Source organism: Trachymyrmex cornetzi, unplaced genomic scaffold (genome assembly GCF_001594075.2).
Source record: "Trachymyrmex cornetzi isolate Tcor2-1 unplaced genomic scaffold, Tcor1.1 scaffold223, whole genome shotgun sequence".
NCBI classification, from domain to species: Eukaryota; Metazoa; Arthropoda; class Insecta; order Hymenoptera; family Formicidae; genus Trachymyrmex; species Trachymyrmex cornetzi.
The window spans coordinates 4225030-4239378 of record NW_017296881.1 but is presented as its reverse complement, the minus strand read 5'-3'; the positions used below and the strand labels follow the sequence as shown (position 1 = coordinate 4239378).

At 32.2% G+C, this 14349-nt stretch overlaps 4 protein-coding genes across 5 annotated transcripts; 2 read left to right on the top strand and 2 right to left on the bottom strand.

The window, feature by feature from the left end:
- Positions 1-27: 27 nt before the first annotated feature.
- LOC108760453 (neuferricin) lies at positions 28-1438 on the top strand. Of its 2 annotated transcripts, XM_018506455.1 has the most exons (5): positions 28-138; positions 383-451; positions 533-673; positions 905-1091; positions 1199-1438. In XM_018506455.1, exons 1-5 carry the CDS (start codon positions 117-119, stop codon positions 1383-1385), a joined length of 606 nt encoding a protein of 201 aa, XP_018361957.1. In that variant the 5' UTR covers positions 28-116; the 3' UTR covers positions 1386-1438. The 2 variants fall into 2 exon arrangements, with proteins under 2 accessions (XP_018361957.1, XP_018361955.1); XM_018506453.1 differs by having other exon boundaries at positions 28-451.
- Positions 1439-2458: 1020 nt separating this feature from the next.
- LOC108760259 (protein tantalus) lies at positions 2459-4047 on the bottom strand. Its single transcript, XM_018506081.1, has 3 exons — positions 3711-4047; positions 3329-3499; positions 2459-2866 (listed from the first exon to the last, which is right to left on the bottom strand). Exons 1-3 carry the CDS (start codon positions 3734-3736, stop codon positions 2506-2508), a joined length of 558 nt encoding a protein of 185 aa, XP_018361583.1. The 5' UTR covers positions 3737-4047; the 3' UTR covers positions 2459-2505.
- A 2281-nt stretch (positions 4048-6328) lies between these two features.
- LOC108760203 (zinc finger protein 148) lies at positions 6329-11251 on the top strand. The gene is made up of 5 exons (XM_018506010.1): positions 6329-6637; positions 7851-8080; positions 8706-8988; positions 9170-9353; positions 9433-11251. Exons 1-5 carry the CDS (start codon positions 6405-6407, stop codon positions 10990-10992), a joined length of 2490 nt encoding a protein of 829 aa, XP_018361512.1. The 5' UTR covers positions 6329-6404; the 3' UTR covers positions 10993-11251.
- A 969-nt stretch (positions 11252-12220) lies between these two features.
- Positions 12221-13585, bottom strand: ATPsyndelta (ATP synthase, delta subunit). Its single transcript, XM_018506065.1, has 4 exons — positions 13473-13585; positions 13136-13267; positions 12613-12810; positions 12221-12530 (listed from the first exon to the last, which is right to left on the bottom strand). Exons 2-4 carry the CDS (start codon positions 13256-13258, stop codon positions 12363-12365), a joined length of 489 nt encoding a protein of 162 aa, XP_018361567.1. The 5' UTR covers positions 13259-13267; positions 13473-13585; the 3' UTR covers positions 12221-12362.
- Positions 13586-14349: the final 764 nt, after the last annotated feature.

Sequence of the window (14349 nt, the reverse complement as noted above, 5' to 3'; positions counted from 1 at the left end):
TGTGTATCTAGCCTAGCAACGATTCCAAATAATACGACAGATCTCTGGCCGGTAATACAGAATTCTGTAATCTAACATGGTAGATCATCGAAGATCACCAGAAATCGGAATAGCCCATGCTGGAATTCACGAGCGTTTGTAAACAGCGTAATTATGTTTTCCAAATATTTTTGGCTATCGCTGCTATTGGCGATCGTGTATTTCTTATATTCGCGCGGCTTTTATGACAAGATCAAGTCTCAATTAATGGAAGGAACATTAAATTTAGCTGACACGATATATTTTGGATCAAATGAAAACTCTGGCGAGTCAAAGATGTTCACTATAAGCGAATTAGAACGATATACAAATCTGGAGAATGGTTTATATCTTTCGATCTTAGGCCAAGTCTTCGATGTAACGAAAGGAGAAAAACATTATGGATCTGGAGGAAGTTATCATGCTTTCACTGGTAATTAGGTTCCTTATGTCACATTCAAACGTCTACTATATACATATTTGTATATATAAAATTAATTTTGTTTATTTGTAGGTCGTGATGCTTCCTTGGCATTTATCACTGGAGAATTTGATGATCGAGGTTTAACGGATGACATATCTAGTTTATCGATGCAACAAGTGAAAGCATTGAACGATTGGGTACAATTTTATAAAACAAACTATATTTACAAAGGTACAATTATTTAAACTGCCATGGGATATAGGAGCAGTTGATCCATCTCAGAATTTCTTTATCCTAAAAGCTAAAATAATTTTATAATATTTTATCAATCTGCTCAGCAAGGAAGGAAAGGTATATTTTAATCTCTTTGTACTGCAAAAAATGTTTTATGTTCTGTAGACATTGCATGAGGTGGATCAACTCGTATGTAATACTTTCTAAAGTATTTTATATTTTCTTTAGGAAAATTATATGGTAGATACTATAATCAAGATGGTAGTCCAACTGCAGAATTTTATAAGATACAAGAAAAGCTATTACTTCTTAAAAAGGAGAAAGCATTGGAAGAGGCACAGGACAGAATGTTCCCACCTTGTAATGTAGAATGGAATCTAGATATTGGTACTGTATTCTGGTGTACTGAAAGAAGGTAGGAATTTATTTAATAATCATTGTTTTCATATTAAAGGAAAATTAAAGAAACGTGATAAATAAACCTTTTAATATGTAATTATATAATTCATTTTTATTTAACAGCGGTGGAATTGATAGAGATTGGGTGGGAGTACCAAGAATGTTTTTCGAGACCGCACAAGGTTCATCCAGATGCACTTGTGTTAAATTAGATAGTAAGGAATACGAAGAAAATAAAGCTAGATTTAAAGAATACGATGGCTGTGATAAGTACGCGACGAAATGCATTTTGAGGATGAATAAGACATGATGTGAGGAAGTATTATATAGTGTTTTTATCTACCGAATTTAAGATAATTATATTCAAATTTTATATTTATATAATATTAATGCGAAAATACATAGATTTAATATATTAACTTTATGTAATTTTTCTTATTTTTTGTATAATTCTATATTCGTTAATTAGCGCCTTTTATAAGAGTACAAATAAATACAAGATTTTATACAACATGTAGTAATACTCTAGATAAGAAATACACAATCGCCAATATATTGATCTTAAAATAAATGCAATTTATAAGTCTTATTATACATATGATAATTATGTGATATACATAATGAAACATGACATAAAAAAAAAATTGAATTTCATCCCTAAAATAATGAGAGGTTTTGTACTTAAATTTTTAAATGATCAGTCTTTGTTTCCATTTTTAATATTGAAGAAACATTGGCGATTAAAAAAATTATTTATATTACGCACTTTACAAGTTGTTTATATTACAAAGTACAAAGAATTTAATATATTTATGAAAAAATGTGTTTTCATTGTTACTTAATAATAAATGTATGTATATAAAGTTTTGAATTGAATGTAAACTAAAATGCAATATATGGTATTTAAGCTTTGCCAAAGGCTTTGATCTCCTCATTAATAGCTTGGATTACGATTTCAGAAATAAAGACATACTAATTTAGGACGTGTCAAAATGAAATACTTTTTTTTATCATGATTCAATGTAGACGAAATGAGGAAGTACTAGCCTTAAAGAAATAAAAGATACATTATTGCTTCTTGTATGATATATATTGCTGTTAATATAAGCGAGATAAATCTCAAATACGCAAATAGAAATATAATTATCACACATTATGGTCCTTACATCCTTATAGTTCGGAACATGTAAATCTACAATGCGAGAATCGAATAAATGCCTGCACAAAAAATTCTATATAGTATAACATTCTTAATAGATGGAAATGTAAATTTCTCCATCTAAATATTATCTCTTAAATGTGATTATAAAATAATTTTGATACATTTTTTTCATGAAATATACATAACTGAAGTATACATAACATGTTATTCTTCAGATATCTTCTCAAAAAAAAAAAGGTATTTAAATATGTCATTGAGAAATCTGATATCATTTGAGTTCGCTGTCAATTTTTATTGGTGAATTCTCTCTGATAGTATTTAATTTATCTATAAGAGCTTGCATCGAACCACATCTCTTATACCTGACCTTAGATCCAAAAACTCTTTGTATCTTCGCACGTCTCTTCTTCAGCTTGGAAGCTGTAGGAGCAAACATCAACATTCTCTTAAATCTCTTTGCACTCATACGTATTGTAGTATCGTCGTCCGAATTCTGGGTTTCTTCAAATATTGTTTCAAGATTATTTGGTTTCTTATTTATTTTTTTATCTAAATAATATTCCTTGACAATTTCTTCTTCTGTCTCCTCCATCTCATAGATCCTTCTTTTTTTTGGTCTCAAGCTACACCTTATTTATATACAAAGTATTATTAGACACATATGAAAATGTATCACAGTCTAATATAAAATTATCTTCAAAAAAGTGCTAAGCAATTTACAAGTTATGTCTCTCTATACCTTGATATATTATTAAATGTTTTGTTTCATGAACATTGCAGTTTATTTCATCAAGGTGAGAATCTAGAAGTCGATTATCTATTTTGAAACAAGATGAAAATTACAAAGATGAATAAATTTATTAAGTGACTAATTAATGAAATCATAAATATTGTAGTGTTTGTTCACTTTTACATTGTTTCAAGATACGTAATCGATCCTCAAATACATGGCGAAGTATCAGTCACTGTGATGAAGTAAACTGCAATGTTTAAAAAACATTGACATTTAATGATGTATCACAAAAATAAACCACAATTTCTTTAAAGAAAATATCCATGGAAACTTCAAATATTATAAAATTATCAGTTACCTTCGTTTAACCATTTCTGTAGAATCGTTGTCTACAGAAGGAGGCTTAGACAACCTTTTCCTAAGAATCCTCTTGGTTTCTGTAGGTGGCGAATTAATATCTATGCTAAGCATCTCTAAATCAGCTGTTATCACAGGTACATTAGTATTGTCTAAATGATCTTTGGAGATTCTGAAAAATCAAGCTGCTTTTAATTCTTCTTAACAAAATTTGTATTCTTTTCAAGATTTAATATATTTCAATATTTGCAAGTAAATTAGAACAGCGATAATTTTTATAAACCAAATAAATTTTATAACCTAAGAAAACCAAAAGCGAAAAACAGAATCGTAAAAATATATTTATACGGAATCTTTTAGTGAAGCCTTTCTTTGAAACTTACGGATTTTCTGTTTGCTTCTCATCCATTGCTCCAGAAACTTTGTGAAATTCTTATCAAGGAATGTCAAGTTCCTCGATGTCTTTGTATGAACCTTCTTCACTTATCGGAAATACATACGTCTTCCATTTTCGAGTAGAGTACACAATAAAAAGTAACAAAGACAAGATTAACGTCCGTAAAACTTGTAGAAAATAGAGGTGGAACGTATTCTTTCACATGAAAAGCATATAGACTGCTAAAGAGAGAACATCGTCTTCAAGTGATTAAATGGCACTTATTTTATTCTTTTACTTCACTTGAGAAAGGGAGAAATGCTAGGTCTGTTCTTTTCGAGCTGAAATTGATCTCTTGTAATTCTTATCTTTTCAGTTTTTCTTTTTCCCTCTCACGCTTGTAGGTGTAATTCTATCATTTTTGAGTGTAGAAAGTGAAGCTGCAAAGAACAGATCATTTGATCTGTTCGACTTGCTTACACTTTTTACACTTAAAATGAGATAGATATATGTATACTTGGCGATGAAAAGAGGGAAAGCGAAGATGCTAAGTGTAAGCCCGGATCCTCATACAGGCAACGCTTTGACACAGAGCGCTAATTGGTGAAAAGCTGGTTGTGGAAGTAAAATTTACCCCCATCATCCGTTTTTCACCAATCAGCGTTCGATGTCAAAGCGCTGTTGCCCGTATGAGGATCCGGGCTAAAAAGGGGTGGCACCCAGTTGGACACGGGCCACTCACAGCGCTTGAGACTACAAAGCTCCTAAGCACCGGTCGCTGTGATTGGTGGTGTCCAATCGAGACGTGGTCAATCGGGATCACCCCGTAAAAAATATAAGCAAGTCGAACAGATCCATTGATATGAACCATAGTGGAAAGAAACAAGGGGAGCGATTCTGTATCTTGAAACGAGGTGAAAATTACAAAAGTAAGTGAATTTACTAGAATACTGATAATTTCATTGGTCGCGTTATTGGATGATCTAGAAGAATACACCAATAGTAGCGAGTGCTCACGAATTTGCTCCACACAGTTGAGTCTGTTGAACGCGATTGTTGGTCAACACCTAGTAAATTTGCTTACTTTTCTAATAGCGTTTTCGGCCCGATCGGGTTTGCACCAACCTGGGTTGGATTAATCTTTCTTATTGGTTGATGTCACACGCTCTACCAATAGGAGAGCGCAAAACGCCATTAATCCAACCCAGGTTGGTGCAAACCCGGTCGGGCCGAAAACGCTATAATTTTCACCTTGTTTAAATATAGAATCGACCCCCAAGTGAGCCATTGCGCATATGGCAATGGAGGGGGGTAGGAGAGGGAACATAACTTGTCAACCAATCACGGGGGAGCCCATTTTAAACGCGCAAATTTCAAGCGTTCACAGATGATTACTAATAAAAACACAGTATTGGAAAAAATAACAATAATTTATTAATAAAAATTGTTAAAAATCTTACGTACTTTAAGGCGATGCTAAAACCTCCTGTTTTACCTACATTTCCATTCGGTGAAAAATCTTCGTATTGGATGTATGGATTGCAAAAGTATTATTACATAAATTAAAGTACGCACAAACAGGACTTCAGCTGCACTGGATTTCATGAGAAAATCGAAAAAAAGTTTAAAATTCGTTAAAAATTCACTTACTTTTGGCTCGTACAGCTGTCACTTCAGATATATATTTGTTTGATATAAGAGTTTTAGAGTCCATATCTTGAAAATAAGCGTGCAGCTGAGGTCACATTATTGAAACGAACGATACCGAGTTTGTAGAACTAAGATTGAAAGTCTAGAAAAGAAATATTTCCACCGAATAGAATAAGTACATGGATGCAGGTGCTTTGCGAGGACTGGGACTGTCAACAGAGCCGAAATTCCGTGTAGCAGTAGTTGCGCGGTCTTGCGATAGATGGTGCTGGCATTGTTAGATAAGAACAGATGTATGCGTTTGAGTAAGACAGAATGATATATATTATATAATATAATGTAAAAATTAAATCAAAGATGTCACCACTATTATCGAATTTGGAATTTAAAAAGTCTGTACTATCGACCTTTCTAGTTAGGTAATCGGTTTAGCATCCCCTTAACATTATTATTAAACAGAAATGAGATTGCACATATTTTTTTTACACGAATGTGTCCAAAAATTGCAAAGAGCAGTGAACACAGCCATTATTGGATTTTTATAAAATAGGGTGCCTCATGATTGGCTGTCCATTCCCCACTACTTTTAAGCTACTGCGGGTGCGATCTACTACATGCTGCAAATGCTTTGAAGCATTCTTTGATTGGTCAATTCATAAAATTCTTTCTTCTGATTCAACGGTCAACGAAGTATTTGCAGTGTTGAGTGGACCCTGCGCATCCACGGGAATGATTCAGCTTAGGCCTGTTCTTTTTATTTGATATTCATCTTTCTTTCTTTTCTCTCCACGTTGGAAAAAAAAAGAGAAAAGATGAACCGTGCAAGAAGTTTAGCTAAAAAGAACAGAATCTCTTGTTTTTTTTCATCATGACATGAATCACATGGTGGTCGTTATCAGTTCTTCTTCGACTACATTTTTCTCCGTATCGATAATAAGATTTCATCAGCTGCCTACCTTGCCGATCGTATTGCAGTAGAATTGTAGGTTATGTCAGAACGCAGACGGAGAGCTGGTCGCGCGATTTGTTTGTCGCGCAGCCCTGAAAAAGTATGGCGATGTGGGAGAGCGACAAGTTTCAAGAGGATGAGAATGCGGACGGTATCGAGAGTAATTTCGATAATATCTTAGTGACGCACGATCTGCAGGATTGTCTGGACGACACCTTGGACCTGTCCAGTTTCGAAAAAGTCTACGAGCAGAGTGCAGTATTTGATTATGAAAGGTACTCCGATGACGATGCTGCTATCAATGAGGGGCTACCTGTCGATGACAACACGGCCGAGTGAGTCCCGACTGATTTTGGACAAATTTCTAGGCTATTACCATCTTTTGCGCTCTCTTACCTCACGATTCTCACATTCGTTCCTCACATCGCTGGAATCGATTTTGCAATCGGATCTACGAGTTTATTCGTACCATCGATATTTCATTTCCACCCTCGTCGGTATTCCTTGTCCCCTCCTTATAAGGCTATACGAGTTTTGAAACGATAACTTTAATTCATAAATCGCTCGAGGGGAGAATCGGCGTTAGGACAGCACATGGATATACCGAGATGGTTATATTGCCGATGTATTTTATCGTCAATGTGTGTTTCCGGATATTTTAAATTTTGCCTACTGTATAATAATTTCGAAATAAAGTATATTACATATATATTGTTACGAATTTGATAACGATAGTATAAAATGTTTTATTTTATTTGTTGACAATTCATATTCTTAGAACAGGCAATAAACTATGAGTAATTATGTATTTTTTATTATTTTTTATTTTATGATTATTTATTATACTTTTATTATAAAAATTATTTGTAGAAATATTATTTGTATATATATTATAATACTATTTACAATATTTAACACAATTGCATTTTCTTGTTGCATTGAAATCACATGCTATATTTGTTACAAATTTAATTTTAATATCTACGTATAGCAAACGTATTACTCATACTATTCTATTATATATATTTAACCTACTAGCAAAATGTATAGTAAAATTGGCACATGCGGATATTTGTCATTTTGTATATCAATGAGATTGTAAAGTCGGAAAATAATAATAATTATTCTCATTTGAATTTGTATATTTAGCACGAAAAATATTATTTAAATAATGTTAAGCATCTAAAAAAATAAGATTAAAAAAATTTGTTAAAATGTACATATATATATATACATATATACACACAGGGTGTCCCAAAATGACCGTCAAATATTTCGTATGCTGGTATAGCTGACTAAACTGAGTCGAAAAGTCCTCTACCATTTTGCAATTTTCACAATAATTAACAAAGTATTAATTACTAAAAATCGCCGAATATTGGTTTTTATTATAATTAATAATTTTTTACTCAAGTACTATCAACTTTACAGAAAAATAGCAAGAGACAAAAATTATTTATTTTTTTCTCATAGAAATGTGAGAATTTTTTTAGAATTATATATACATATATTAATATATATATTGAAAATATGTATTAACATTTACAGGCATATTCATCATATCATCAATCCAGATGAAATTTATATGCGAATTCATCAAGATCAAGATGATGTATTACTTGAAGATCATGCAACCTCTCATGAAAGTGTCACGATTGAAAGTATGGATCCAGACATTAATCAGAAACATATCAATCGTTATAATTGCCAATACGAAGGCTGTACCAGGACATACAGTACCATTGGAAATTTGCGTACCCATATGAAAACACACAAAGGTAAATTTTTAAGAATAATTTTTTATTAGGAATAAAAATATAGTTTATAGGATTTTTAATAATAAATGTGATAAAATTAGAATAGAGAATTTTTTAATGAAAGACAATGTCTCTAACATATAAGTAATTTCTAACATATAAGTAAAAAAATATAACTTGATAATAAAAATGATCATAAATGTATAATTATTTTTAGCATATTTTATAGTTTAATATCTTTAAGATCTTTTATCTTATTTAAAATATTTATCTTGGCATTGAATTTTCATTATACCGTTGTGTATGTTATCTCATCTGACCTATATCATTAAAAAAAAAACATGCTTTGCATTTTGTGCTTGTCCAATATGCAGTTTGTTCCATCTGCTATACTAACAAATTATATGTGCTTTTGTTTTTGCATATTCCATGGATGAAAGAATTCAGGTAAGTTTCACAGCCATATTTCCTTGTGATGACGTTAGTAATGAAATCTATATTTACATAATTCTGCTTTGCAACTGATATTATTAATTCATCAATGCTGGTATAAAGGGAACGCTTTGACCTGCATGGCTTTCAGATACTGCAAGAGATAGGTAGACCTGCAATCTTTTTATGTGGAGGGAATTCTCAAAACTTTCAGGCGAGTATCGATTTAAATGTGCAGAGCCGAGTTGTGGCAAGGCCTTTCTCACGTCCTACAGTCTAAAGATCCACATTAGGGTACACACAAAAGTAAAACCGTTCGAATGCACTCACAAAGACTGCAAGAAGGCGTTCAATACCCGTTACAGACTGGGAGCTCACCAAAGACTTCATAGCGGCAATACATTCAACTGCGAAGAGACTGGATGTGTTAAATTCTTTACTACTTTAAGCGATCTCAAGAAACATATACGTACTCATACTCAAGAAAGACCATACAAGTATGTTTTTCGGTACTTCCTGTAATATAAAAAAAAACATTACAAATTATTATATATCAACACATTAAATAAATCAAAAGAAAAACATTACAAAACTTGGTTAATTTCTAGAAGCTATTACATATTGGATATTTTATAAATATTTGGGATTATATATATATCATTTCTTGTTTATTTTAAGATGCAGAGAAAAGGGTTGCGGAAAAGCTTTTACAGCTTCGCATCATTTAAAAACGCATAAAAGGACACATACAGGTGAACGGCCATATGTTTGTACCTTTCAAAACTGCAAACGACGTTTTACTACTCCTCACAGTTTAAAAAGCCATATAAAAACACATAACAAAACTATGAATAACAATACGGTAAGTATTAACTATAGAAATATTAACAATATTAATATGTTTTGTATTAATCTAATTAAATCTTAATTATTTATGACAGAAGCATGAAGATAACAAGGATGATGATGTGGCTGAGAAGCAAAAAAGGTTAACTCAATTACAATTGAAACTTGTAAAAGTTAGCGCAAGCAACACTACTATACCATCGTATGCTGTCATACCAATATCTACAGATCTCATGCAAAATGATGGAAACATGCCATATGTATCTGCAAAAAATGCAGCGGAACAAATAACTCCTACTAATGTAATGGATATTATGACGCATCGCAAGTTGGACGCAAAACTCGGTTATATTTCTACCAAAGACGAAGAAGATTCAAATAAAACTACCGAAGTTGCGCTTCTTGCAACAGATATTTTAGATAATTTTAACGAACAGGCAGTTAATGTTTTTAACAATAATGAGGATTATCACAAGTTTAAAGTATTTAACCAAATGACTGAATCAAATGTACAACATGATAATTTAATGGATGTTGTTGGACATCAGAATCATTTGCACAAGTCAACTTCGTTATCGGAAGTGCATAGTGACAATATAGCTAGACAGGATCAATCTATCCCGGTAAATTTAAGGCAGAAGATTATGCAGGATGGTTTACAAAATGCAATAGCACATATTTCTGAGGAAACAAGTTTCACGAATAATATGAAACAGTTTAAAAATAATTCCGTTACTGCTTCTGATGAAGTATTTGTAAATCAATCAAATGCAGAAGATTTATCTGATAGCAATGCGTTATATAGTGCCAACTGCATTACTAGTCATATTACTGATATTATAAGTTCCTCGAATGAAACCCACCTTTTCGAGAGCGAAATGGATACTCTCTCATTCATCGATGATACGAATTTACAGAATGAGTCTCTTATCGCAGTTTCAAATCAGGATTTACATGCAAATGCAGTTACAAACAGTCAGTCCGAAGCCGTTGAACTCGCGATAGCGACTGAAGAGGAATTACCTTCCTCTTGGATAGATGTGATGGCATTGGCAACTGCGCCTGCATTGAGAGCACAATCTTGGTCAGAACTAAATGCTTTTCCTACAGTTCATTCTTTAGTAGATCTAGTAGGCCCAGAGCCTTATCCACTAGAAATGGAAACTCAGTCATCTACGGAAAATTTAAAAAATGTCAATGCAATGAATACGGAACACACTTCGGCAAACATCGACATTGTACAATGCCAAAAACTTGCAGAGTATGAGCATAAAACAAATAACGTAAAAAACAAAGATAGAAATGTTTTGCAGGAGATTACTGCAGATGCTGATATATGTAAATGTACTGATTGTAAATGCGATAACGTACAAAATTGTCAGAGTTGCACAAATACCCCGGTCGGCGAAATAACGAGAAAAAATACGGTACAACTCGTAAGCGACTTTATGTCTTCTTTGCAAGGTAAATGTTCCTGCAACGCCGAGGCCGGTGGTTGTGATTCTTGCTGTGTTGTAATCTGTTTAAAGACACTGCAGCAGCTACAGAAAATATTTAGCAATTGTTGTAAGAATACTAGCAATACTACAACTGCATGTTGTAGGGAAAAGTTGTTACCATCTTTGATGAAATGTCAAGTAGCAAGGAATCAGTGATTCGCAAATATTCTTTATTAATTTTAACTAGTCACGCAAAACAATAATGCTATCTCTATGCCTAATCCCTCAAAAGATTTGTGATTTTACACCTGATAGCTTTAAATATGGGCAACTTTTGCCTTTCGAATATTTTATTTAGACAAATTGAGAATATGCGACTGTACATATATATGCTATATTTGACAGAATCTGTTAAGAGATTCTACATATAACATAATCTATACATTTTGTGCCAAATATTTGTAGACTTTTTACAAAAGTGTTTATACATACAAAATTACTGTTGCATAATTATAATAATATACAAGATGTCTGCAATTTCAAAATAATTGTTCACAAACGTAACTTAAAAAAAAATTAATAACTGACAATATCCACAGAATAATTGCAACAAAATAATAATATACAATTGTTTGTATATAAATAAGTTATTTTGACATAAACAAATGTTTTATAAATATATGTTTCATCATTTTTTGTGCAACGTAAAAATGAATAGCTAATATATTTTTTGATATCTGAATTACAAATATGCTGTTTCTTGTATGGTTGGTCTATAAATATATATTGTTGAGGAACTTGTCACAAATTTAAGAGCGTTGAAAGTATACAGCATATTAACGTTACTTTTTTTTCTAATTTTTATTTATGGTAAATATAAAAATGATGTAATAATATAATTGTATGTTTAAGAATATTATTTATTTAACTTTTGAATGTATGTTCCCAAACCATAGCGTTAACCCTAAGAACATTATACATTATTATTGTTTATATCTACGCGGTATCTATATGAGCAAAGCTTTTTGCTAGTGCACGTTTACTAAAAAAGAACTTGATATTTCCTCAGTTAATAAGGAAATATCAAATACTTATAAACATCCAAAGTATTTGTAACGTTATTGCTATAACGTTACTAAGATACTAAGTTTTAAGTTTTAACTAGAATTTAGTGTTATGTTGCATTATTATAATAAATAAAGAGATTGGAGAAATGTTAATTTTTAACAATTTTAGCGTGAAAATTTTTATGGCTGTTATAAGTACTTGCAATAAAATCAATGTACCTAAATAGCTTGTAAATAGCAGCATATTTATTATGTTGTTAATGAACAAATATAAAAACTAACTCAATAAAGAATCTATAACAACTATCCTCTACTTCTTTTTGCATCTACATTAATTTTAATATAAAATAAAATTTGACACAATGTTTTAATAAATATACATGATTTAACACATTTTTATTGTTGTTACACTATACAACAATATTATGATACACATGTTGAATACATGCCTTTTTCTAACTGGTAGTGTGTCAAAGTATATATATGTATATATATGTAATTTCACATTACTTATAACATTTATTGTGTAGCTTGCACAAGTGCTTCTGCAACTTCAACTGCAATACCTGCTTCAGCCTTATCTACGTCCGATGTTGCTGAAGAAAGTTGTTGTTGAGCTTTATTAAGAATATCTCTTGCTGCCGAATTATCAAGGTTTTCTACTGGATGAGCTTCCTCTGCTAAAATCTACAGAAAAATGAAAAGCTATTGTAGAATTCAATGAAGAAACTTCTTACATTGAATGTATTGAAGACATTTTTATATATACCTGTACACTGTTATCTTCATTAATGGCGATTGTACCAGAAGAAACAAAAATTTTCTTGGATGAGCCATCCTCTTCGTAAATTGTAATTACACCAGGCTTTAAAACTGCTAATGTAGGCACGTGCTTTGGTAGAATACCAAAGGAACCTGAGAAGGAGGGTACATCAACTTGCCGAATTACAGCTCTATCATAGAACACCTGGTGACCAAGAAAAAGCATTTTAAATGTTACGACTATAGCATAATTACGACTATGGTTATTTTTTAGTAAGAGACACAGTTGGTACAGTTTTATATAATGAATATATCCTTGTTGTTAATATTGAAAAGGAAGTGATTTATTGTGTTACACTGGGTGCTTTCCAATTGATGACACAAATCTACACAAGCATCATTCTATCCTTGACATTCAGAGAGTGACAGATAGAATGACACTTGTGTCATCAAATGGAAAGCATCCACTGTCTCTTGCTGAAAATTGCTCTTATACTTTATTACTTTGTACAATTTTCATTCCATCATACCTGATTAGCACCAGCAAACGTAAATTTCATTTGGTCGGCTGCATCTGCATAGGTTCTTCTCTGATGACTCTGACTACGAACGCACTTCAAGAAAGGACGCAATGTGCGAGCGAGATTAGACATTTCGGCACACTAGAAAGGATTGATTTTTTTACAGAAAGAAATACATTTCTTTATATATAGTGACATTGGCGAGGCTATTACATCATAGACACAAGATACCCGAATAACCTCGTTTCTTTAGCATTTGTGCCTGGATGATAGTTTGAGTGCGAGTGGACTCAAATATCATTCGAGGCCTTACATTTTTTGTTTACAATCAGATCATTATGCTCACCTTGTAATTGTCTGTATCCGCGTTTTAAGATTCTACGAGTATATCATAAATGTACAGTGAGATCGCAGATGATTCCTGCAACCCAGTCGACCGCGTGTAATCACGCATAATGAAGCGACAACGAGATTCAGAGTTTGTATCACAGATGTCGCTGACATCGCTTCGGAAATTATTGCACTTGCTGCACTTAAAGTTTGTTCCTTCTAACTAAAGTTCTTGCACAGTTTATCTTTTTTCCTTTTCTCTCCAAGTTACAGAGAAAAAGAGAAGACGAATAATGCAAGAAATTTAGCTAAAAAAACAGCTCTTTTTAGAGTGGGCTGAGTGGAGTTTGTGCAAAAGTTGTATGTGAGATCAGAGTTGAAGCGACATATTTGATATCGTAAACAAAGGATGTTGACGGTTGATGTACAATTAAGTAGGTCTTCTTTGATATTTCTAATTATTTAAATTTAGTACTTTCGTAGACCTTTCATAATTTATAATACTTATCTTTTTTATCTCTCGTTTTTCAGTTCATCCGCCGAAGTAGATTCGAGTGCCTACATAGTGCCAGCGACTGGTGAGTGAATTTTTTTATGATTATTACGACTACAGATGTATACGCGAAAGTTAATTATGTATATCAGTGACGGATTTATTAATTTTTTCTTAGTCTTTGACACAAAATGATAGAAACATTAGAAACTGATTGAGAATCCATTAGATATACACTATATACAGGGAATGGAAGTAACTCGTTACTTGTAACGAAGTTACAGTTACAAGTTACTTTTTTGGTAACTTTACTAGTAACTGCGTTACTTTTTTTCTTTGGTAACTGTAACGGTAACAAAGTTACATTTTTTTGGTAACGGTAACGAATTTTACAGTTACG

Bases quoted from the DNA above. Each gene is read 5' to 3' on its own strand.
- LOC108760453 (XM_018506453.1), top strand. From the start codon at position 154: ATGTTTTCCAAATATTTTTGGCTATCGCTGCTATTGGCGATCGTGTAT. The intron at 674-904 runs GTACAATTATTT...TATTTTCTTTAG, and splicing joins AACAAACTATATTTACAAAG to GAAAATTATATGGTAGATAC. The intron at 1,092-1,198 runs GTAGGAATTTAT...TTTATTTAACAG, and splicing joins TTCTGGTGTACTGAAAGAAG to CGGTGGAATTGATAGAGATT.
- LOC108760259 (XM_018506081.1), bottom strand. From the start codon at position 3,736: ATGGATGAGAAGCAAACAGAAAATCC. The intron at 3,500-3,710 runs GTAAGTTTCAAA...TTGATTTTTCAG, and splicing joins GAGAAGCAAACAGAAAATCC to AATCTCCAAAGATCATTTAG. The intron at 2,867-3,328 runs GTAACTGATAAT...TATATAAATAAG, and splicing joins ACAGAAATGGTTAAACGAAG to GTGTAGCTTGAGACCAAAAA.
- LOC108760203 (XM_018506010.1), top strand. From the start codon at position 6,405: ATGGCGATGTGGGAGAGCGACAAGTTTCAAGAGGATGAGAATGCGGAC. The intron at 8,081-8,705 runs GTAAATTTTTAA...CAAAACTTTCAG, and splicing joins CCATATGAAAACACACAAAG to GCGAGTATCGATTTAAATGT. The intron at 8,989-9,169 runs GTATGTTTTTCG...GTTTATTTTAAG, and splicing joins ACTCAAGAAAGACCATACAA to ATGCAGAGAAAAGGGTTGCG.
- ATPsyndelta (XM_018506065.1), bottom strand. From the start codon at position 13,258: ATGTCTAATCTCGCTCGCACATTGCGTCCTTTCTTGAAGTGCGTTCGT. The intron at 12,811-13,135 runs GTATGATGGAAT...CTTGGTCACCAG, and splicing joins CGTTTGCTGGTGCTAATCAG to GTGTTCTATGATAGAGCTGT. The intron at 12,531-12,612 runs GTATATATAAAA...ATTTTTCTGTAG, and splicing joins ATGAAGATAACAGTGTACAG to ATTTTAGCAGAGGAAGCTCA.